A 23001-nucleotide genomic window follows, 5' to 3' on the forward strand; every position below is an offset into this window, starting at 1 on the left:
CAAGTCCATCTTTAAAATGCAACAGTCAAAAGTGAGCTACAATAATTCACTTCCTTATCATATTATGCTCTTATTATTCATTCTGCCTCTGTTTAAGGCGAAAGAAAAGACAAATTATTCATCTATTCTACAGATATTATTATTAATATTGATGTGGTGATCTCTAACTCACCGATAATAAACCTAAAGCTGCATATTTGTGTCAGATCTTCACCACATCCTGTTTCTTTCGAACTGAACTCACACGTCCGAAGATTGAAATGAGTTTGATTTCTTAATCAAATTAAATAATCGACAGTTAGGTTTCGTTTTGTGACTGAGCCCCAGCTACTTTCTCTTTCTCTGAAAACACGTGGTCACCGGAGGCTGTTCCGTCTGCTGCCTTCCCTCCCTGAAAACACGTCATTCTTTCTGCCTTCAGTCGTCACAAGCACATTTTAAATCCACGTGCAAATCCTCAGAGTCTTTAAAAACTTAATGTGTGTTTAAATTTAGATTTTTCTACCATTTTTAGTACATTTAAATGAAATATTTTAAATGTTTAAATGTTATTACGGCAGCGCTTTGCTAGTTGGCGGAACAGCTGTCTGTCCGTCGTTCCGATTGGCCGTCACACGGAAAGGGGCGGACGCAGGCCGTAAATCCGACGCAGGGATTGGCTGACGTCGTTTCCGTACAATCGCTCACACTATATCAGCTTTCGGAGTCCGAGGCAGAGGCGACACTGGACTGAGACACTTTCTGAAATAAAACCACTTTCCGTCCGGAATCGAACTCGTTTCACCGCAGTCCAAGGTAGGTTTAATGACGTACTTCCGGTCCGTGGGACGCTATTTACCGTCCTGACGCGTTTAGACAAACCAGCTGACGACTCGCGACTTCACGAGTTGATAAAGTCACAAATAATAACGTTTATGTTGACGCGTCTGCAGCCGCCGTTAGTTACTGGGAGTGCTCAATAACTGTAAATATGAGTTATAGATACGTATAAATATCCCAGAATGCACCAGTGGAACGTGACCATTCAGGTAAAGTGTTGAGTTGTGTTGGTTTTGTTACACGTGAGTGGAAGTTAGTATTAAACTGTTAAAAAGCTGATTTATTTGAATGGAGTCTGGTGGTGAAGGATACAACAGATGACAGGTGTGAAACGTGTTATAGAAGCTTAATATGAGTAATTAGTGTCCTGCTGTGGAATCACACTAATATACTGTTGATATTAATATTGATATATATTATGTATAAGAGACGTAAAGGCATCTGTTTGTGTTGAGGTCAGATTCCTGCTGAAAAACGAAACCTAACAGGACATCCACCTCTATTCAGGTTCACAGCTTGTAATTAACTAAATATGAAGTTAGATGAATAACATTTGCAACAGAAACCTTTTATTAACGAGTTATATTTGATTCAATGCAACTATCTTCTCGTTTTCAGCTGTAAGGATGAGTCACATCCACGTTTTCTCTTTTATTTGCTGATTACTTGTCTCCTTTTTGGGGAATTTTAAACCAGAAAAGCACAAAATGTTTGACACAACATCATTTCCTGGTTGACTTTTAATCTGAATCAACATTCATCCTCACAGATTCATTCAAAAGCCTTTAGGTTTCATTTCTTAGTTTTGGTTTCTAGGGCAGAAATCTGTTAGGGAGTAGGGAGGAGGAGGAGGAGGAGGAGGAGGAGGATGATCACATCACAGTATTTATCGAGTCAGCACTTCTGATTTCCTGTGAACGTGCAGCTGGTTTGGATTTGGATGAGTTGGATTCTATTTTTATAATTATCTGGGATAGATTAAAGTAGTACAACATTAAAAAAACATATACATTCTATTAATAACAACAACAAAATCAGACTAATCGTCCAACCGATTCAACACGTGACGTATCGGAGGTATCTCTGACGCTGGTGCTGGTATCAGAACATCTCCAGCTGTAACAGATCTAAAAGCTCTTACCCTGAATCCTCACGACGCTGCTCCTGCTCAGCAGAACATGGCGCAGTGGTGCCAGCTGCAGATGCTGGACTGTAAGTACCTGGAGCAGGTGGACCAGCTCTATGACGACTCCTTCCCCATGGACATCAGACAGTACCTGAGCAAATGGATCGAGAGCATCGACTGGTAAGAAATGAAACTCTGCAGCGTGACAGACGTCTTACAGCTGTATTAAAAGTGGCTTCTCAAACCTATTTAGTAGAGAAATTGGTTTTGTTGTTACCTGAAAATACCCTCTGCCTCCTCAGGGACACGGTGTCGATTCAGGAGTCACTGGCGACCGTCCGGTTCCACGACCTCCTGGCTCAGCTGGACGACCAGCACAGCCGCTTCGCCCTGGAGAGCAACTTCCTGCTGCAGCACAACATCCGCAAGATCAAGAGGAACCTGCAGGTCAGACCCTGGAGCCCATGCTTCAAACCTGGGGGGGGTTGTTTCAGGTGTAACTGTCATTTATTAACGTTTGAGTGATTTGTTTTTGCAGGACCGGTTCCAGGATGATCCAAGCCACATGGCCATGATCATCTCCAGAAACCTGAAGGAGGAGCAGAAGATCCTGGACAGTGCAAAGAGCGTCAAGGTATCAGCTGTAAATACGTAATGAATGAACATCGACAGGTGGTTAAATAGTGATTCTTTTAAGGATTTGGGGCGAAAGTTAATCAGGTGTCGCCTCTTGTTTCTGCAGCAGGAGGGTGAGGGGACAGTGTCGGCCATGGTGGTGGAGAAACAAAAGCTGGACAACAAAGTGAAGGACATAAAAGAGGCAGTCCAGGTAAGACATGGCCTGAAATCTGGGACATTATCACAGACCGAGGAGAGGGTAGTAAACTAAAAGGAAACCGTTCCTGTTAGTGCATCACTCTTTGGGCAATAGACACTAACTTAATGTGACTTAAGCATATTCAATATTTACTACTATCTGTGTATAATGCAAGACTGCAAAATTGATGCTGTATAACAACTGGAAATGATAAAAATGCTTTCTTCTTCAGTTTGTGGATCAGAACATTAAGAACGTGGAGTATCTGCAGGACGAGTACGACTTCAAAATCAACACACTGAAGAACAGAGGTGAGGAAAAATCCAAATCTGTCATCTAAACATGTTGGAGTTGGTTTTGTGTCGACAAATATACATAAAAACTTTGATATCCGTGCGAAGTTTGAAACTACAATGAGACCTGAGGTGTAATTGTGTGTTGTCCTGTATCTGTAGAGATGGAAGTGAACGGCATGACACAGCAGGAGCAGGAGAGAGAGAAGCTGCTGATCGGGAGGATGGGCTTCGAGCTGAAGGCCAAACGACAGGTGAGCAGACAGAGGTAACTCCTGAGAACCACGATTTGAGGTGTAGAAAGTGGAAACTCGAGGGCCCTCCTCTGTCTGTGTTTGTGTCAGGACGTGGTGACCCAGCTGACGGACCTCCTGAACGTCACCCAGGCTTTACTGTCCAACCTGATCTCCGAGGAGCTGCCCGAGTGGAAGCAGCGGCAGCAGATCGCCTGTATCGGAGGTCCACCCAACGCCTGCGTGGACCAGCTCCAGAACTGGTGAGACTCGTGTTGCCCCCCCCCCGTCTCTCCTCTTCCTGCTCCTCTCAGTCCTTCCTTCACACACTCTCTTCTTCCTCCTCCTCCTCTTCCTCCGGCAGGTTCACAGCAGTGGCGGAGAGTCTGCAGCAGGTCCGGCAGCACCTGAAGAAGCTTCAGGAGCTGGAGCAGAAGTTCACCTACGACAGTGACCCCATCACACAGAAGAAAACCTTCCTGGAGACCCGAGCTCTGGATCTCCTCAAGAACCTCCTCTCCAAGTATGGAACCCACCACACACAAGTCATTGATGGTTTTGTTATTGATTAGTAATCAGGAATTTAATCTCAATTGTTGTGTGTGTGTGTGCAGCTCTCTGGTTGTGGAGAGGCAGCCCTGCATGCCCACCCACCCACAGAGGCCCCTGGTGCTGAAAACAGGCGTCCAGTTCACTGTGAAACTACGGTAAGAAAAGAAAACAAGCAAACAAAGGTGCACTTCATTATTTGTTTCCTAATTAACTTGATGACAGTTGAATAAATTCACTTCAGCCCCATTATCAGTCCTAAATCTTGCTTGTGACTAGAAGATTTAAACTACATTAACGTAAAAATCCTTCTGGTTCAGGTTCCTGGTGAAGCTGCAGGAGTTTAACTACCAACTCAAAGTCAAAGCCATGTTTGACAAGTAAGCTGATCAATTCATTTTTCTACTAAATGTACCTGTTTGTATTTGAGCATGTTGAATAAATGTCATGTCTCCTCCTTTTCCTCAGGGATGTTACAGAAAAGAAAGGGTACGATTTAAAACCACTTTTTATAATTATTAATATAAAATTTCCACAACTGCTTAAATCATTATAACTAAAAACAAACTCTGATTCCAGGTTTCGTAAGTTCAACATTTTGGGAACAAACTCCAAAGTGATGAACATGGAGGACTCGAACGGCAGCCTGGCAGCGGAGTTCAGACATCTGGTACGAAAATACATGAATTAAAACAACGTTGTCTCCATGTATTTCATTGGGCTTTATTATTAGTATTTAGTTTTAGCTAAAAATCCAACAAAAAGGCAAAGTACGTTAAGAAAACAGTTTGTAAAACCATTTAAAATCTTGGATTATTTTCTTCTTGCAGCAACTGAAAGAGCAGAAAGTCGCCGGGAACAGAACGAACGAGGTGAGAGCCAAAGAAATGTAGAAAAGGGCAAATTTGTCATTGTGTAGTTCCCAGTGAGCTTGAGTGTGTGTGTGTGTGTTCAGGGTCCTCTGATCGTCACTGAGGAGCTCCACTCGCTCACCTTTGAGTCCGAGCTGCAGCTCAACCAGTCGGGACTCAACATCAAACTGGAGGTGACGACAGAAAGATTGTAAAGGAGATGACAGATGAGGCTGAATACTAAGACTCACTCTCGTGTTGTGTGTTGTCCTGGTTGTTGTTGTTGTCGTCGTAGGCCATGTCTCTTCCTGTCGTGGTCATCTCGAACGTCTGCCAGCTGCCCAGCGGCTGGGCGTCCATCCTCTGGTACAACATGCTCACCACCGATCCCAAGGTGAGGACACACTCAGGATCAGATGACTCTCTGGGGCATTTCTGATGCATCAGATCTCTAACAGTGACATTGGCTGCAAACGTTTATTATTATCATTCTCAGACCTTAAGGTGAAATGTAAACCAGTTAATGGAGTTCTGTGTTTTCTGTCCTTTCACCTCCTCATCCTCAGAACCTGAAGTTCTTCCTCTCTCCTCCGTTGGCCACCTGGTCTCAGCTGTCCGAGATCCTGAGCTGGCAGTTCTCCTCCGTCACCAAGCGAGGCCTGAACCAGGAGCAGCTCAACATGCTGGCCGACAAACTGCTGGGTCAGACCCCAGATCCACTGCTTCTGTCTGAATACATAAATAAAAAACCTTTTCCTGCAGAACTCAGTGAAATATGAAAGTAGAAATGTGAATGTGTTTGTGTGCAGGAGCCAGAGCCAAGAGGAACCCGGAGGGACAAATCCCCTGGACCAAGTTCTGCAAGGTGACGTATATTCATTTGGTTCTGGTCGTGCATGAGAGGCCTTGTCAAAGGTTTGCATGATAGTAAGTTTTAGTTGTCATCTTTAGAGATTGAGTTCTCTAACTTGTCTCTGAACAGCAGAGTGCCAATGAGAAAGCTTTCCCCTTCTGGTTGTGGATTGAAGGAATCCTGGACCTCATTAAAAGACACCTTCTGTCCCTGTGGAACGACGGGTGAGTTCTGGTGGGTTTCTCCACTGGGAGAGGGGGAGATTTCTTCTGAACGGTAAAGTGTATATTTCTGTCTGTGTCGGCAGCTCCATCATGGGCTTCATCTGTAAGGAGAGGGAGAAGGCTCTGCTCAGCGACAAGTGTCCTGGCACCTTCCTGCTCAGGTTCAGCGAGAGCAGCAGAGAAGGAGCCATCACCTTCACCTGGGTCGAACTCGACATGCACGGTAAAATGACGTTTTGGATGAGAAGACTTATACTACTTGGACAAATTCTGGAATTAAATCTTAATCTGTCTTTCTCCGTCCAGACAAGCCGGACTTTCACTCCGTGGAGCCGTACACGAAGAAGGAGCTGGGCGCCGTCTCTCTGCCCGACATCATCCGCACCTACAAGGTGATGGCCGCCGAAAACATCCCAGAGAACCCGCTCCGCTTCCTCTACCCCAACATCCCCAAAGACAAGGCCTTCGGGAAGTACTACCCCAAACCTGCAGAGAGTAAGACACTTGTAACCCCTCAGCCTGTCAACTGCTGAACACTGTGTGACATCCACAATGTAACCGGAGTATTAACTGCTCCCCAGCTCCAGAGCCGATGGATGTGGAGGACATGGAGAAGAGGGCCTACATGAAGACGGAGCTCATTTCCGTGTCAGAAGTGTAAGCAGAGACGACATATTAAAGCCCTGACATGTTGTTATCAGTGAGGTAACGTGCGTGTTCCTCTGGCGCAGACATCCGTCCAGACTGCACGACAACATGATGCCCATGTCTCCTGACGAATACAAGGTTCTGGAGCAGGCCATTGGCCACAGGGACATCAATGCTGTGGTGAGTGCTGTGGGGGGACACCGCTGTAAAGACGGCTGCACTGCTCAGTCACAGAAACATTGCAAACTTTTAAATTCCACAATCAATCATCTCTAAATCTCCTGTGACCGAGCTGTTTATTTACTGTTTCAGGTCTCGATCTCTAGTCTCAAGTAGCGCGATGTTCATTTTGTAAATTCTGGTCCATCCTGCTCCTCCAAATACGGTTAATTCTGGTGTGTGTCAAACCTGGCAACTCCACCCCCTTCGATCTACCTGTGAATCTATTGAAAATGAATCTGAGCATCGTCCGTTTTCTACCCGGCTTTAAATCTCGGCTTCTGTCTTTTTGTCGTTTTTTCTTTTTCCTGCTTTCAGGCCAGCAATCTGATTGGACTCGATCAGTTTGACATCCAGGTAGACGCAGCTTTAATCTGTTGCTCTGCTTCATCATGTGTGTTTTAAAGTGTGTGTGTGTGTGTGTGTGTGTCTCCATCACTGCTGCACTTTACTAACAGTTATGGTTTCTCCTCCTCGTTTGTTTAAAACGAAGGGACCGACGTCAGTGGGTTTGTTTGTGACGCGTTCGTCTCTGAACTCACACGTTTGATGTCTTGGCTTCAGCTGCTCTAATTTAACAGGATTACTCACTTCCTGATTACGATTTCAAATCATAAATATCAATTGTACTTGATATTCATGATTTAACTCAAGTTAAGATGCATAAACGAGAGAAACTAATACTTCCTGTTGCTTTTGTGAGGTTGTTCCTTTTGAAATAGATTTACTGGCTAAAATCACCTGTCGTCCTTTCCTTCTCTCCTCAGATGAGTTCAGACTTCCAAGATGAAGACTGAAAATGGACACGTGTCTCCTTCAGCTCGTCCTTTCCTTATCACTGTTCTGCTTTTATTCCACTTCATTATCTCTGTGGCTATCTCCACTTGTGCCTCGACAATGAACCTCCAAACGTCTGCTTAGAGAGAGAAGAAGAAAGAGCTCGCAACGACAGAGCGTGTCTGAGAACCATGAATTGTTAAGTTTCACAGCATCAACGTAAATCATCTGCACAGACATTAAATACATGCAGCTTGGTGGTGGTGTCGGCTGTAACAGGTTCTGTCACTTTATATTTGTACATATCTTTTGTTTTTAAGTCCCGAATGATTCTGACTGTGAAACAGTGAAAAGTAAGAATGTGAGTTTTCCTCCTTTAAAACATGACAGCATCAGTTGTAGCCGAAATACGACGAGGACACATTTAAACATTGTGTATTTAAAATAAGAATTTATGTGTCTGGAAAATATTTGTGTGTTGAGTAAACAGCAAGTGGAAAACTTTATGATTTTATTAGAAATAAAGTCAAACTCAAATGATATTTTTCCTTTTAATACTTTTTTCTTGTGGGCGACATCAAACTTTTTTAATATTCTACAAGCACAAAATCAAACCATGACCCATGTTCTCTGTTCGACCTGTGGAATTCGACTCGCGCACCGACGGGCGTGTGTGGAACAGTCTGTCCAGACTGAGGTTGTGGGTTCAATTCCTACGAGGCTCATAGGAACTGAAGTCACTTCCTCAGAAGCTCCAGGATTGACAATCATATTCGAACCTTCTACGACTCTTCTGAAGTTGGAGGAACTTTCCAGGAAAGCTGTATCGACGTGGATATGTAGAAACTTTGGCTGATGAAAAGCTTTAGACTCATATTCACCTTTAACGGCAGAATATTCAGTTCAACATTCACAGAAATGTAATATTCAGCTTTTACAGTTTTAGTGAAAACTACGTCACACGTTTTGTTTTGTTTCGGTTGTTTCGAGACACAACTACAGCTAATTCACGTATTTACACCAAGGTCTCCTCTCAGGAATGTACACACACACGACATGAATGTACAGTTTATCTTAAATAGATAAATAAATATCACGCACACGTTACAAACACACTAGAGTGTTTTGGAGGGGGGGGGATACATTCCACCACGTTGTGATGACGAAGTGACCAGAGCACCACACCGTCTGTTCACACCTGAGTCCGTCCACTGACCAGCCACCGCCAAATTTACCCAGCATTCAACTAGTGGCCGGTTTTTTCCTACAAAGCTACAAAGCTGACAACAAAATACAGAAGGAGAAACCGCCATAAAAATACTTCCCCCGCTTGTGTTACATACATGAATATAATACAAAAACGACATCTACCAACGACATGATAAGGAGCGTTTACGCCGTCTTCTAGGTTTGATCCGCACACTTAGTTATCTGGGTTGTTATTATGTTTTCTACTGTGGTTGTTTATCAGGATTTAAATGTTGTCTCAAGTGCAGAGTGAGATCTTTTCCCCTCGGATCAAACTGACTACCTGGAGTTTTTTCCTTTCAGAGTTCATAACCTTCCTGCTTCTCTTCCATCAGAGCATCCCGTCCAGGTTCTGCTCTGCGTTCGTCTTGTCCGTGGTGCTCTCCTGGGGGCTGTACTTGTTGTGGTAGTCTTTCAGGATGGTCACCACGTCGTGGTGGCCGAAGTGGATGGCCTCGTCCATCGGCGTGTTGCCCCACCTGTGGGGAAGGAGAACGGTCAGAGGGGCTCTGGTGCAGTAAAAGTGTTTCATTGGTGTTTTTCACACTGGTGCCATTTCCCAGAGGATCACCAAATGCTTCATATCACTTAACTCTGCACAACCTCCGCTAAAAACTTGTGTAAATCAATTTACTATAATAAATCATTTAAATACTTAAATCATCTGAGAAAGAAAGAAACACCCAAATGTTCTAGTTATTAGATTGTGTGTTACCTGTCTTTGGGAATCGTGTTGACTTTACAGGCCTCCAGCAGGAAACGCACAACCTCAGTGTGTCCTACAACAAACCACAACACATCAGCTCCGTGAACACAAACACACAGATTTAACCTTAGATCAACAATACACACAAGTGAGGCTGCAGGGGGCGCTGTTGCAGAGTGTTTTACCTTCAGCAGCTGCGACATGCAGAGCCGTCCTGGAGTCATAGTCCCTCTGCTCCATGTCCATAGAGGACAAAGCAAACCTGCACAAATACAAAGTCAATATTAAACAATGAACTACTCAGGAAACCTTTAATCAGTGTGATTAGAATAAACAAGCATTTATAATGGATTCAAATCATGTGTAATCTGTTATTCTTCTGCAGTTCAGTCGAGAAGAGAAAAAGCTTGTGTCATTGTGTTGAATGATTGTTGTGAGTGTGTGTTCACCTCCTGAGAGCGGAGACGTCTCCGGTGTAAGCAGCAAACAGCAGGTTGATCACCGACTTCACCTGGAACAACAACACATTTATCTTTATTACCGTTTGAAGGTGCATATTTTTGTCTCAATGTATTTTTGTGAAACATTAAAGCTTTTCATTTTAACTAACACTATTATAAACTGCACGTGACACTGAAGGATCAAACCACAAAGCGAAGAAGAGTAAAATCAGGATATTGTTTTTTTTAAGAATAAAACATAAAACGCTGTTGCAGTAGTTTTCCAGCAGATGGAGTTGTGGAGTAAAAAATCCTAAAGACAAGGTCGGACGGCGAGCGACCACGGGAAGAGGATGTGACGCAGACTGTCTGATCAAAGGTGTTAGAGCAGTTATAGTTGGTGTAGATGTGGATATAACTCATAGGAAAACTGCAGATGTTCTATTCTGCCATATAAAGACTTTAAAGACGAGTGTGGGGGGGTAAAATGACGAAGATGTTTGATGTCTGATGGAGGATGGTGCTGCTGGGACTCACCCTCTGGTCCCCCCCCTCCCTGCGAGGATCCAGTTTCTTCGCGAAGTGCCTCAGATTGTCGTAGTTGTGAAAGTTACAGAGAGAAACCAGGTCCTGAAAGATGAAGATGCTTCAGTTTGGAGTCAGTCGAGGCTCCGGAGCCACGGTTCAAGTTTAAGTTGCTCAAACATTAAATGATTTAAAGCCGATTTGTTACCGTGCAGAACTTGATTCCTCTGACACTGTTGCCCAGCTTGTCCAGAGGAGGAGACCAACACATGACGCCCATCACGTTTGGTACAACCAGCAGAATCCCACCGGCGACGCCAGATTTAGCCGGCAGCCCGACCTGAAACCCACGGACACCGATGAGGATGATGTGCTGTGTCTCAGACGTTTGTCACGCTACAGGATCTTTGTGAACGAGTCACTCACGTGGAAAGCAAACTGTCCGGAGAAGTCGTACATGCCGCAGGAATGCATCAGACTCAGGGTGTTCCTCACGGCCTCGGGGCTCAGCACACGCTCGCCCGTGATTGGACAGAAGCCGCCGTTGGCCAGAGTCGCTGCCATGACACTGGCGCTCTCACAGGTCACCTCGATGGAACACAACTGACAGGGAGGAACATAGATAATTAGGATGGCAGAGAAGCAAACGTGTGTTTTCAAACCTTTGTGGAGTTGTGTTTACCTGGAAGTAGAAGTCCAGGATGGACGTCATGTCTGTGCCCTCTGGAAAACACTGCAAGGACAAAAACACACCGTCAACCCGTCTGTTATAACATCTGCTGCTTCTCCACAACAAACAGCTGCTGCTTCACCTGAAGGTTTTTACTCCTCAGGTGAAACAGCGTCTCTCCTCGGCCTCACGTTACCTTCTTCTCCTTCAGGTAGTAGCCGATGGCAAAGTTTCTGTCTCCAGACTCGCGCTCCGACTGGAAACTGGGGCACAGAGCGGGACCATGACTCAGCTCACGTTATATAAACACAATCAAACTGTACTGACTGAATTGTGTTGTCTCTGAAAGTCACTGATGTGTCCCTGAGTTCACCTCTGCAGCGAGTGCAGTGTGTTTCTGCAGCGACGTGGTTTTTACTCACGTGGCGTTGCTGAAGCCCACGTACTCGTTTCCTGCCAGTTTGTTCATGAAGTCCATGACCTGAGGAGCAGATGTTGAGGATAATTAATTATCTATAAGTTATTTCTGTTTGGAAACTTCTTTTCAAGTCGTACTCACATAATCAAACTTTTCCGCGTTGCTGGCCCCTTGCTGAAACACACAAACAACATTAGTAACACAACATTTCAGTCAATGACACATTTAATCTGGACACTTAACGTCACCCACATATATGCACTAGTGTATTATATGATTCACGTCTCTATGATATTAAACTATGACAGGAAGTTCACTCAGAGTCGTCAGTTACGTGACCAATCAAACCAGTCATGACATCAGATGAATTAAGATTAGAGGTGGGAGACTAGCTGGAGATGGAGGAGGTGAAGTAAAACAGTTAATCCACTCTGGGTTTCTGCTTCTTCTTTAAAAGGAAAATACAAATAAACTATCGTGAAAAGTTGTGAAAGTAAGTACATGTGCTGCAGTAGTTAACTTACAGTGTGGTAGTTGTACAAAGGCTGGTGAGTTAGTTTAAACACTATGAGCTTAGAGTGTGACTACACAACTACTGATGTATCTGCACTGACTCGTACAGAAAATGAGGAGAAATCAAAAAGGAGGTCCCTTTCTACGGAGGTAATGGAGTATGGTGTAAAACCAGTGTTGAGCCAGAGCTGTCCTGTTTATAATCCAGATGTATAAACAGTTTGGAGAATGCATGTGAAAAAGTATAAAAGCCACATTTAAACATTCATCAACGGCCAAGTGAAAAGCTAGAAGCTCACAAATCCAGATCAAAGAGGGAGGAAAATGATTAAAAAGGAAAAAAATTACCAACGTCATTGACCTGTTGCTGTGGTCATAATATCCCAAAGATCCTAATGCTGTAAAATATGCAACAACACATAAAACCACACAACGAGCCTTGAACAGGTACATTGCACATGTGTAGATGCAGAGAGAGGAGGAGCCAACGCATGCAAACAGTCGGACTTAGAACAGGATCTCGTTAAGGTTCGGGGCCGATGGAGCCTTGTGTCGTACGATAAACACAACAAATACTGACAAATACTGACTGTCTGTACTCGAGAAGATGTTTCCTACAGTCTCCTCTCGCTGCGTGAATGTAGAACAGTAATTAAACTGCTACTGACGACCTCTGAGAAGACCTCATGGAATCCTGTTGATCCTCATTGGCCACTTGAGACCAGGCGCTGTGGTGTGTGTTTTAATTTGAGTCAGCAGGTGGTGCTGTTGTGTGTTTACACCGGCTGTGTGTGTGTGTGTGTGTGTGTGTGTGTGTGTGTGTGTGTGTGTGTGTGTGTGTGTGTGTGTGTGTGTGTGTGTGTGTGTGTGTGTGTGTGTGTGAAGGTCAGTGGAGGATATGAAGCTGATAATGTGGCAGAGCTGAGCTGTTCTGTCTCCATCTCCATCTACTCTCTGGACTCTATGAACTGTGTGCGTGCGTGTGCGTGCGTGTGCGTGTGCGTGCGTGTGCGTGTGTGTGTGCGTGTGCGTGCGATATCCGGGCGATGCTGCTTTCAACCAAATCCCCTTTCAGCGTGATTATCTACAACCTTAATCTCCCCGTTCGGGCAGAAACACATTCTGCACCATTATTATTTTATTTCAGACAAAGTCTCTTTCAACACAACTTTGTAGCTGCAGATAAAAATCATTTCTAAAGTCACTGCATTAGTCCGGACATGAAAATAAAGATATCGATTGATTTCTACAGTTAAGGCTTTATAGCTGTCCTGAAACAAACTCTACACACGTTCACAAACTGTGCCTGTAATATCTCATACTTGATAAAGGGGGATGTGGATGTCGCGTACCTTAATGAGGGAGGTACAGACGATGGCGCCGGCGTTAACCATGGGGTTGTGTGGTTTATCTGCAATAAAGAAAATGAGTGTCATCAAAGAAAGAAGTAGAACGAGGAAGAGAGAGGATAAAGAGGAACATTTTAATGCTTAGAGGTCAAATCCCATCTGAGTGATTCACTGAGCGAACATAACAAGAAAGGTAACTACACAACATTGTGACACACTCAGACCACTTCCTCTCTGGGTTTAGATCCTAATCTTCTTCTCTGCTTTGATCGGTAACAACACAGAGAGGAAACCTGATCAATCTGTCATATAAATCTGTGTTTTTAATCTTTAACGTCATTAAACACTGAGAGAAAAGGAAACCAATAGATTCTAGTATATACAAACAACTAAATCACAGACTGCAATAGAAAGAGGACAGAAAGGAAATTAGAAACCTCAACAAGCTTCGAGTGAGTTGTATGATGACCTTCTGACCACAGATTTGTGGTTCCTTCAGAAAGAGAGAGCAGTGCTTTCACCGCAGGGTTCAGGTGAGTATCTGAACTCACCGCCTGCATGTTGTCGTCTCAGTATCAGACACTAACAACAGTTACTTTCAGCCTCGCCGTCTCAGGCCTGGCTGGTTTTTTTACCGACGCCACGTGCCAGCAGCTTGTTGTGTTCCCAGGTGATTGTGTCTCTGTTACACACTGTCCACTCCTGTTTTATTCTGCCTCTCATTAATAATTCATCACAGTTCCATGGCAACCAGGCCTGGATGGCTCCTCTTACAGAGGGCACGTGAGCCCGGAGAGGAAAGAGGCTCGTACGAGGAGTGAGTGTGTGTGTGTGTGATTCCTCACCCTCCTCGTTCAGGAAGAGCTTGTTGAATCGCAGGCCGCTGGGCTCTTTGCCGATGAAGCGGTGAACGTACTCGGTGCCGTGGTCGTGAACGGCGATAGCGTATTTCAGCGGCTTGACGCAGGACTGCAGACAGAAAGGAACCTTGGTGTCGCCGACGGTGTGTCTGAGAAGGAATCAGAGGAACTGACACTCAAACAAACTCTTCAAATGTTTTCAGATCTCCTCACAGATCTGTCCCGTTTACTCTCTTGTCTATATATGTAATCTTGGTATGTGAATAAAAGAGGTGAAGCTGTACCTCTGTCCGTCGACGGTGCACAGGGCGGCGGCCCACAGGTCGGGACTGAAGCGGGCCAGCTGGGGGATGTAGTCCGCCACCTACAGCATGACACCACACTTTCTTAAATATGCGTTTACTGGCTGTTAATATGTCAAACGGTAAAACAAGCAGATAGTGATTCTCTCTCTGCAGCACAGTGCAGCGGAGACAATGTTCCCTGTGTGAATAAATGAGATTTAAATAATCTCCATTGACTGAATTCAATAAAGAGGGATCAACACCTCATCGTCACATTGTGGTTAAACAGCATGATGCATGAATATGAAGAACACAATGCTAACAAATTAATATTAAATAGAAAAACATGATTTTGATCTGAAGCCAGAGGAAATTAACCTTCACGTTTCCGCACGTGGAAGAAAATCCCTCTGACTCACCTGCCCTCCAGACATGTTTTTGGCGTTTTCATACAGCTCGTCGATGTGCGCACGGAAGGGCTGAAAGTCTGGGATGACAAACTTCTTCCTGAAGGCCTGGGTGAGCAGAACAATGTTGCTCTGGACACATCTGAGGAGGAGACAGGAGACGGACTCAGTGTAGGACAATAATCATATACCTACCAGGGGAATATGAAGAATATTTCACAGGAAACTGAACTCGCAGCATGAGGGTTTTAACCTTTTGTTATTTCTGAATCAGTGCCTCCATTTCCTGCTAAAGTTTCAGAACAAGGCGTCAGTGGCCTCAGGATTTCTGCACCCATGTATAACAAACTCACAATCTTTTATTTTGGGAATAGAAACCCACCAGGTCCTTCCCAGTGCTTCTGATTTGAGACCACAGATACTTTACATACAACTCCACATAATCAGGTGGTGAGGTCTGTCAGTGGAGAGATTTGTGGCTCAGCTATCTCACTGCAGCCAACCCAGTGTAATCCCTGTAGCATGGGATCCCTGCAGTGAAAACACACGCTCCCCTCCACCGCCCGCTCACATGTTTCCCTCTGCGTTGCTGAGCTCTATAAATAAGCCCAGGAGCGGACGTGATGGATCCCGGCCAGCAGCGGCGTGACTGGGGTCTGTGCGGTGACGACTAAGCGCCCTGAGGAGGCGTCATATGCCCTGACTCGCCAGGCCGCCGCTTGCCAAGCTGTCACCCAGTTCTGTCTCAGCAGCGTTTTCCTCTGAGGGGGGGGGCTCATTCAGCAGAGGGGCTGCCAGGACAGGGTTGGGGGGGGTTAAGGATATTTTATTTGACATCCATTGTTGTTTTGTCTCCAGTTGTGTTTTTAGCAGACTTAAATATACTGAAACACACTTTGGGGGTTTGAACAGTGATATTTTTAGTAGTTATTTTATTTATTGTATTAAAGACAAACTGATCCATTTGAAACTTCTTTATTTTGTATTTTTCCCTCCAGGTCACCTGACTGCATCCATCCTCAACGTGGTGATGAATAATTAATGACGTGCAGTGACCCAGGACTCACCAGCATCAATAATTCTTATGATAGACTGTGATGAAAGATTGATGCTGATAATACATGTGGAAGAGAAACAGGGACATTACTGACGTTAGCTGACAAGTCTACTAAACCTACTTTTTGAAGAGGTGTCTGTCGAGCGCTCCGTCAGACGTTTGCTTCAAGGTCACCTTCAGCATCTCCATACATTCTTTCAGCCGGGGGTCTCCTGTGCGAAGCCCCGTGGCTTTAAGAGCCTGTAGAGAGAGGAGGAGGAGGAGGAGGAGGAAGAGGAGGAACACTGTGATTGAAGCGGCCTGACAACAAATCAATGAAGCTACGAGCCGTGAACTGAGACTCCTGAAGAGGCTAACAAGAGGAGGTTTACTGCTCGTAAGTCAACCAGGGATTTAAACGGTGATTACGCTCATTCGCTGCAAACCTGCTGCATATTAATCTACATCCTATACATCATACACGCTTGTATGTACTGTGTGTATTCATGATATTGTCCCTCTTTCCTGCTGAATATCTAATACGAACTATTTTCATAGTAGTGCTGTCCCAGTTGGTTGTTAAAGCCTCAGACAGAACTCACTGTGGTGAATTTGTGCGCAGGGATTTTCTCTTGGCCCTCAGCGATGGTGTAGAACAGCAGGTCCTCCAGACTGGGCAGGACGCCGGCTTTCCTTCTCCTGCAGGACAGAAAGACACAGACACAGGAAAAGCAAGTGAGGCCTTGTGAAGAGGACACGTGGAGGGGAAGGGCAGCAGAGGGAGAAGAGAAGGCTTTTTCACTGCAAGGAGAAGCGGTGACTGGAGGAAAACGTGACCTTGCACTGGCCTTACTGCAGCAAAATGAGCTGCGGAAAAGGTTTCTACAGAATAACTTGATGTCAGAGACACGGCGTGTGAGTCTCTGCTCTGAAAAACTTACAGTACAGTCAGAGTTTTAGTTTCAGATTAACTTAAAAGTTTCCAGAGATTAAAATGCTGCAATAAGGCCGCTGTAATGAAAACTGTTAACGGTCTGCACTGCTCGAACACCAGCCAGGAACATGGTTAACAAGCCGATTAACCACTAATCTAACCAAACAACACATCACATGCAATCTAATCCAAACTCCTTTTTGTTTACCGTTCTGGATTTACTTCAATTTGACTTTTATTTATCCAGTAAATCCTGTGGGCAGCACCGCAGCAGCAGACACACCTGAAATATTAAAACTATTTCATGACAGAGCCTTAAAGGCATCTCTGTCCTGCAGAGTCCGGTCTGTGAACTGTGATGACTGGACCTCATGTGACGTGGAGGCTGGCCAGAGCCGCTGGCAGCCTGATGACACGTTGTTGAATTATGTAGTATTATGTTCTGGCTGGTGTTCTGAGCAGTGTTTCCACACCACGTTGTCTCTGGGAGGAAAGTTAGTCGTGTGTCAGGAGGCGGACGGGGCGACCAGCTCACAGCAGGCTCTCTGCTATGATTCATATCAACACCAAATTGGATTTGTGCAAAGCTCTGGGTGCCCGGGCATGATGTCCTGCAATGCATCATGGGCCACTGCCTGGCCTGCGTGCTGGGGGAGGAAGTCTGAAGGTAAAGCGTCAGTCGGCTCTTCTCAGCAGCCAACAAGGAAAAAACTGATTTCGGACCCTTGGAGAGATCGGAGCAGAGTTTCCTCTGGATTTATTCAGCTTCTAGGCCGAGTTCCACTTTGTGTCTTGAGTCAGAAATTCTGAACAAGAAGATTGTGAGTGAAGTTACGAGTTTAAATCCTACAGCACTTTTAAAGTATCTGTCGTGTTGATGTAATTATACATTTTCCAACATTATATTTATGTTTATAACTTGTTTTTACCTGGACAAAGTCAGAATTTGTGACTTCTCAACATGTGTGGAACGCAGCTTTAAAGGAGACATATTCTGCTCATTTTCAGGTTCATCAGTTTAACGTGTTCATGTTTTGGTCCCCCGATAAAGCCCAGTCTCCTCTGAACTTTTACATAATATATTACCAAACCCTAGAGGAAGAAAACATAAGAAATAAGAAAACAGCATCATATGTCTCCTTTATCACTCAAAACAAATCTCATGCCGTCTGAATCAGCATGTTGTTGCGTCCTCTGACTGTTTGTCCGTCTCTGACCACGTTAATGGACGGTTGACGCCTGCTGGTGAGGAAGGAATACACGTCAGAGAGTGTGTGTGGGCATGTGTGTGTCGGGGGGGAGGAGAGGGGGATGAAGGGATGATAAGGGGGGGAGGTAGAGGAGAGGGGATTCAAGCGCAGCCTCTGGGAGGAAGTGAGGTCATTTCAAGGTCAAAGCAGTTATTGGCTTTTTGCAGAGAACCTCTACTTCTACTGGAAAAGGACTGAAACTAAAATAAAAGTAAAATTGAAACATACTTACAAATGCAAAGCAAGCAGATCAACAACAGGAAGAGAGGAGGGAATAACACTGAGTTAGTGACAGTGACTTATCGTACACGCAGACCAAAGCATGAATGTAAATATCTAAATCCATATCGTATATTGTTATCTCAAGCTGCTGCAGTAACGTGAATCCATCACCAGGAGAAAATATGCTTCCTCTGATGAAGTCTGTAGAATTAACGTGAACATGGTGTGAAATGACACTTAAGTAACATCCTATAGTTAATGAGGACGCAGAGAGATTCCACCTCTGGGAGCATCATCGCCAGCAGGTTAGAGGTGAACATCTGGAACATCTGGAGCGACCTCGTTAATCTACCTCCTCTGCTCTCGTTAGTCCATCCCTCGCTCTCTCTTTTTTTTTTTTTTAAAGGTCAGCACACAGTTTGTCCAGAAGCTGATTTCTCTTTCGTCTCTTTTGTCCGTCTTTTTGTCCACTGAGCCGCTCGCTTGTTTCCCGGGTATTTCTCACGTCAGTTAAGACGCAGCTCAGGGAAGCTGCTGCTGACGGGACAGGTGGAGACGGCTGAACAGGACTCAGACCTGGTGTGAGTGTCGGTGACCTTTACACCCTGATGCCATCAAGCTTCCACTCTCCCTGGTTTATAAAACTAAAATATATATTCTTAAGAATCTAAAAGACATGTAACCCACCTACTTTTGAAAGGCACTTTACTGCGTATTGATTTTTATTCCCCGCGCCCAAACCCTTTCCACAGATCCCCCCACTATCGATGATGACATTACACCCTGAGTCGCTGCCAGAGATGACAGCCGAGATCTGCGTCTGGATCGAGTCGTGTGTAATATCTGCAGTATTTAACTGACCCGATCGATGGTGCCGGTTTCGCCGCTGGTCATGACAAATTGACGGGGGGGTGGATGCAGACATGAGACTGGGAGAGCGTTGAGAGGCGGCGCTGCACAAATCAATCTGTGCGAGTGACTCATCTGCTCCTTTAGGCCCTGACAAGTGCTAGGCAGCATGCCAGCACACAGGCTTTGGTGCAAAAACCGTGCAGAAATGAGGTGGGCGGGATGATCTCCGCTGCATTACAAATATTCTTAACCCCTTATTAGCCAGGGCACCGCCTCGGGAGACGACTGGTGTTCAGATTTCCGACAGCATGCGTCCACGGAGCTTTTTGATTTCTGAGCAGCAGCATCTTGTTTCCTGCTGTTCCCTTTGAGGAAAGAGCATCTGCAGCTGCAGGGGGGGGAAAGCAGCCGGCGTCTTCTCCCCTGATTTGAGTACTTCTGGTGGAAAGTCTCCGAAACCTTTCAGGAAGGCATCATGTCGTCACTGCAGCCTGATCTCAACACAACTAACACATGGAGCTGCTTTGGATGAAGTGCTCCCCAGTGCCCTGCCAGCACTTTTCTACCAGAGGATAACACTTTATGACACACACACTAACCCTGGGTATTCTTTGTCTGACACTAAGCCTGGGGAGTTTGTCCTTTTCTGCTTGAATGGACGCCACTAACGCTTATTTCCATTATGAGTTCATCTTTAACAGAGTCATAGTTTGGTCTTTTTTGGGGGATTTGTTACGGAGCAGTTCCTTGATAACCAGAGAGGATCCCATGAATCTCTTCCTAGAAGAACTGGGAGCTGCTGACTGCTTACTCACTGGGACTCCTCCTGCTCAACCTAAACCTTGACAGCTGATGATTTCTCCTGACACTTCAGTCTTTCAGCCGAGATTCCCCGACACTGAAATGTGTCTCCAGGGGAATAAAGAAGATGCTGAGGACGAGCAGCAAAGCAGATGACTGCATGAACGTGACCGACTGCTGAAGCTAATTGTCCGTGAACAGAAACAAATGGGGCAACTTCCACCCACAGGGGCAATGAAGCATTATATCTCTATGGAAACTCTGGCTGGTGCGACGGCTGGAATCACAGCTGATTTGAAAAAGAACGAGACTTTAGTTATTTTATCTTTATCTCTGTCTATTAATATTGTTACAGCAAAGTAAAGAACAGAAATAACTTCTTCAGCTTCTCTGTCCTTAATCCTGAAATATCATTTAACACCGTGAATACTGACAATAATCTTATTAAATACCGGAAATCCAGCTGCCAGATTCATCCAGGCCATGTTTAAATATGTAGAGGAAGGTGAATCCTCAGTGGACACTCTGGTGTTTGCACAGGAAGCATCGCTTTACGTTTACATCTCATTAGAATAAGAGGAGAGCCGCCTGCATACGAATACAACTACAGACCAACTGACCGATGCACCTGTCAGTGAGCTTTTAGATATTTGGTTTTTAAATGGTTTGTCATCATGGTGATTTGTGAATATGGAGCTTCCTCTTCTCGTAGTCGACAGACGGGAGATTAATCTACAACTGTTCCGATCGTCAATAAAAGGATGAATGTTCCAGCTTCTCACACTAAGCACGTCTTTGTCTTATTATGCGATCGCAATACACGATATTAATCATAATCACAAATGCTGCTTCCTGTCATAACAGATGGAAAAGTAAACAAGTGGTCAAACTGGGTCAACTTGGGCCAGTGGAGGTTTTAGAGATATTATATTCTAATAGATCAATGTGTTAAAAATCAATAAGAAAAGAGCTGTTAGCTGCTGGTAGATGAAACACAGGCTGACCTTCATGAGGCACCAGCCTGAGGCTCATTCTCCTGGTGCGTTATTATCAAGTTCAACACACTGTGATTGTTATGGTTATATGATGAAGAGGATGATGAAGAGGATGAAGATGATGCTCTCAGCTTCATGTCTCTGAGCTGCAGATGAAGCTGGAGCTCCTGGTAGTCACGACAGCTGATTCCATCGTCGGACACACTGGCATCCTACGTGCAATTGGATGGTTTTAATGGGATTGAGACACGGAGCAGGTCCCCGGGTCGAGCCTCTCCACACCTCCGCCTTCCAGCTTCCGTCAAACCCCAAACTACGGCCTCCACCGGCCTGTAGCTGCCCGGCTAATCGGCTAATCCAGCTAAACAGCATCTGTAACAGCAGCTAGTCCCCCTGCGTGATGCTGCGTGCAGAACTAGCTTAGGAAAACAACATATTTACATATTCACAGCCTGCAAGTGAAACATTAAAAGAAAAACACTTTTATATCTTTTAAAAGTAATGTTAAGATGTATTGATGAATTCGGCCTGTATTCTGTGAGTAGTTATTGACTCGTTCCAGTAATAAAGACACTTTAAGGAACGGGTTGCTGGCATCGTCGCCATGATAAATTCATGTTTTTCCCTATGGAGTTCGGCTGCGGGTGAAGCTAGCGGCTAACACGCCCTCACACCGCGGGGCTGACGTGACTCACTTCTCCGTTGACGACTCGGCGGCGGCTTCATTGTGGCCGTCGCCCTTGGAGCAGAAGCCCCGGACGCCGTGCTGCCTCCGGGCGAGGTGCTGCGGAGCTCTCCACCCGGCGAACGACCTCCCTCCGCCCGGCGACCTCCCTCCCGGAGCGCCGGTGCCGCCGAGGCAGGCGGCGGCGGCGGCGGCAGGTGCCGCTCTCACCCCGCCGGAGAGCGTCTGGAAGAGCTCGTTGAGCACCACCGTGGACCGGAGGTGCAACATCTCGGAACGTGGAGGAACAGAACCGGGAGCAGCGAGCAGCGTGACCCGGAGGAGGAGCAGAGAATGAGCCGCGGTCCCGGAGAGAAGCGTCGGTTCTCCTGTCGAGTTAACGGTTCTCCGCGGTACAACCTACCTTACTGTCAGCGGGAGTTCTGATTGGACTGCGGAGACAAGTCCCTGCACCTGATTGGCCGGGAGCGCTGTCAATCATCGGAACCCGTCTTTTCCTGCTGGAGCTTCATATTAAAACTCACGTTTTATATCGATTATTGATAAATTCTGTATTTTATATCGTTTTAAAAACACAATTCATATTTAAAACCGACTAGAAAACACAAATAGATCTGATTTTACATTTTAGAAAGAAAAATCACAGCAAAACAAAGGAAGTGAATCAGATTCTGGAGGAAAATCATGTTGATAGAAGTCCAATAATCTGTAAAAGTTAAAAAGTACTGAACAGTGTGAGTTAATATATATTATTTCGAATCTTTATAATCTACTGCCTTGTCCATAATCGTCATCTGTTTATGTTTCTATGTTAAACTATATGTTATAAATGAATATAAATGATTGTGTAATATAATATATGTAATGTTGTTATTAACTCTTTGCACTTTAACACGTTGCACTGATTCTCCACCTCTATATTTATGTCTTTATTTAAAAAAGGGTCCACCTCCAGTTATTATCTGTGACGTGCTGCTTATTTTGAAATGTATTCTGAATTGTGATCATCTTCTTGAATCAGTTTAATCCCCAGTGAGCCTCAGACTCTGCACATGTGTGGTCCTGCTCTGACACCGGGTGCTTTACTGTGGTACTGCACATCATCTGACTGGTGTCACTGCACAGCCCACTGGTCAGAACATCCTTTCTCTTCTGATCCACGAGCAGCAGGACACAATCAATACGTTTATAGAAGGTGCTTATAAATAGAAATGTAGATGAGCGGTGGTTTCTATGCTTCGTTTGGTTCTCGTCTGCCTCGTTTCTCCACGTCTGCTTTTACATGTGTGGAAAAAGATGCATCCGAAAACACAACAGACAATTTATCTTTGTGTTTGTGCTGTAAAAATATAACATTCATTCTCTATTTCTAAATAAATCCTGAGCCAAAGGCTGTG

General features: G+C 45.0%; 2 protein-coding genes across 8 annotated transcripts; one reads left to right on the plus strand and one right to left on the minus strand.

Annotated features, from left to right (window-relative positions):
* Positions 1-664: 664 nt before the first annotated feature.
* On the plus strand, positions 665-7951 carry LOC118103226 (signal transducer and activator of transcription 1-alpha/beta). 5 transcript variants are annotated; one of them, XM_035149943.2, is made up of 25 exons: positions 665-795; positions 1995-2125; positions 2248-2392; positions 2484-2579; positions 2688-2774; positions 2995-3073; positions 3218-3309; positions 3400-3551; positions 3653-3811; positions 3903-3995; positions 4158-4217; positions 4306-4326; positions 4417-4507; positions 4668-4709; positions 4793-4882; positions 4984-5082; positions 5255-5390; positions 5498-5553; positions 5671-5765; positions 5849-5988; positions 6072-6260; positions 6347-6422; positions 6497-6593; positions 6951-6989; positions 7400-7951. In XM_035149943.2, the coding sequence occupies exons 2-25, from the start codon at positions 1998-2000 to the stop codon at positions 7427-7429; spliced, it is 2292 nt and encodes a 763-aa protein (XP_035005834.1). In that variant the 5' UTR covers positions 665-795; positions 1995-1997; the 3' UTR covers positions 7430-7951. The 5 variants fall into 5 exon arrangements, with proteins under 5 accessions (XP_035005834.1, XP_035005835.1, XP_047194988.1 ...); XM_035149944.2 differs by having other exon boundaries at positions 673-795; positions 1992-2125; XM_047339032.1 differs by having other exon boundaries at positions 673-795; positions 1992-2125; positions 5674-5765.
* On the minus strand, positions 7947-22010 carry glsa (glutaminase a). Of its 3 annotated transcripts, none has more exons than XM_035149953.2 (18): positions 21615-22010; positions 16468-16558; positions 16008-16126; positions 14842-14971; positions 14423-14502; positions 14124-14287; positions 13282-13340; positions 11558-11590; positions 11421-11479; positions 11195-11261; positions 11011-11061; positions 10755-10931; positions 10537-10668; positions 10341-10433; positions 9813-9874; positions 9549-9625; positions 9373-9436; positions 7947-9136 (listed from the first exon to the last, which is right to left on the minus strand). In XM_035149953.2, exons 1-18 carry the CDS (start codon positions 21872-21874, stop codon positions 8989-8991), a joined length of 1866 nt encoding a protein of 621 aa, XP_035005844.2. In that variant the 5' UTR covers positions 21875-22010; the 3' UTR covers positions 7947-8988. The 3 variants fall into 3 exon arrangements, with proteins under 3 accessions (XP_035005844.2, XP_035005843.2, XP_035005845.1); XM_035149952.2 differs by having other exon boundaries at positions 16468-16564; XM_035149954.2 differs by lacking the exons at positions 13282-13340; positions 14124-14287; positions 14423-14502; ... (2 more) ...; positions 16468-16558; positions 21615-22010 and adding an exon at positions 12278-12302.
* Between the last annotated feature and the right edge of the window lie 991 nt (positions 22011-23001).

Source organism: Hippoglossus stenolepis, chromosome 24 (assembly GCF_022539355.2).
Source record: "Hippoglossus stenolepis isolate QCI-W04-F060 chromosome 24, HSTE1.2, whole genome shotgun sequence".
NCBI classification, from domain to species: Eukaryota; Metazoa; Chordata; class Actinopteri; order Pleuronectiformes; family Pleuronectidae; genus Hippoglossus; species Hippoglossus stenolepis.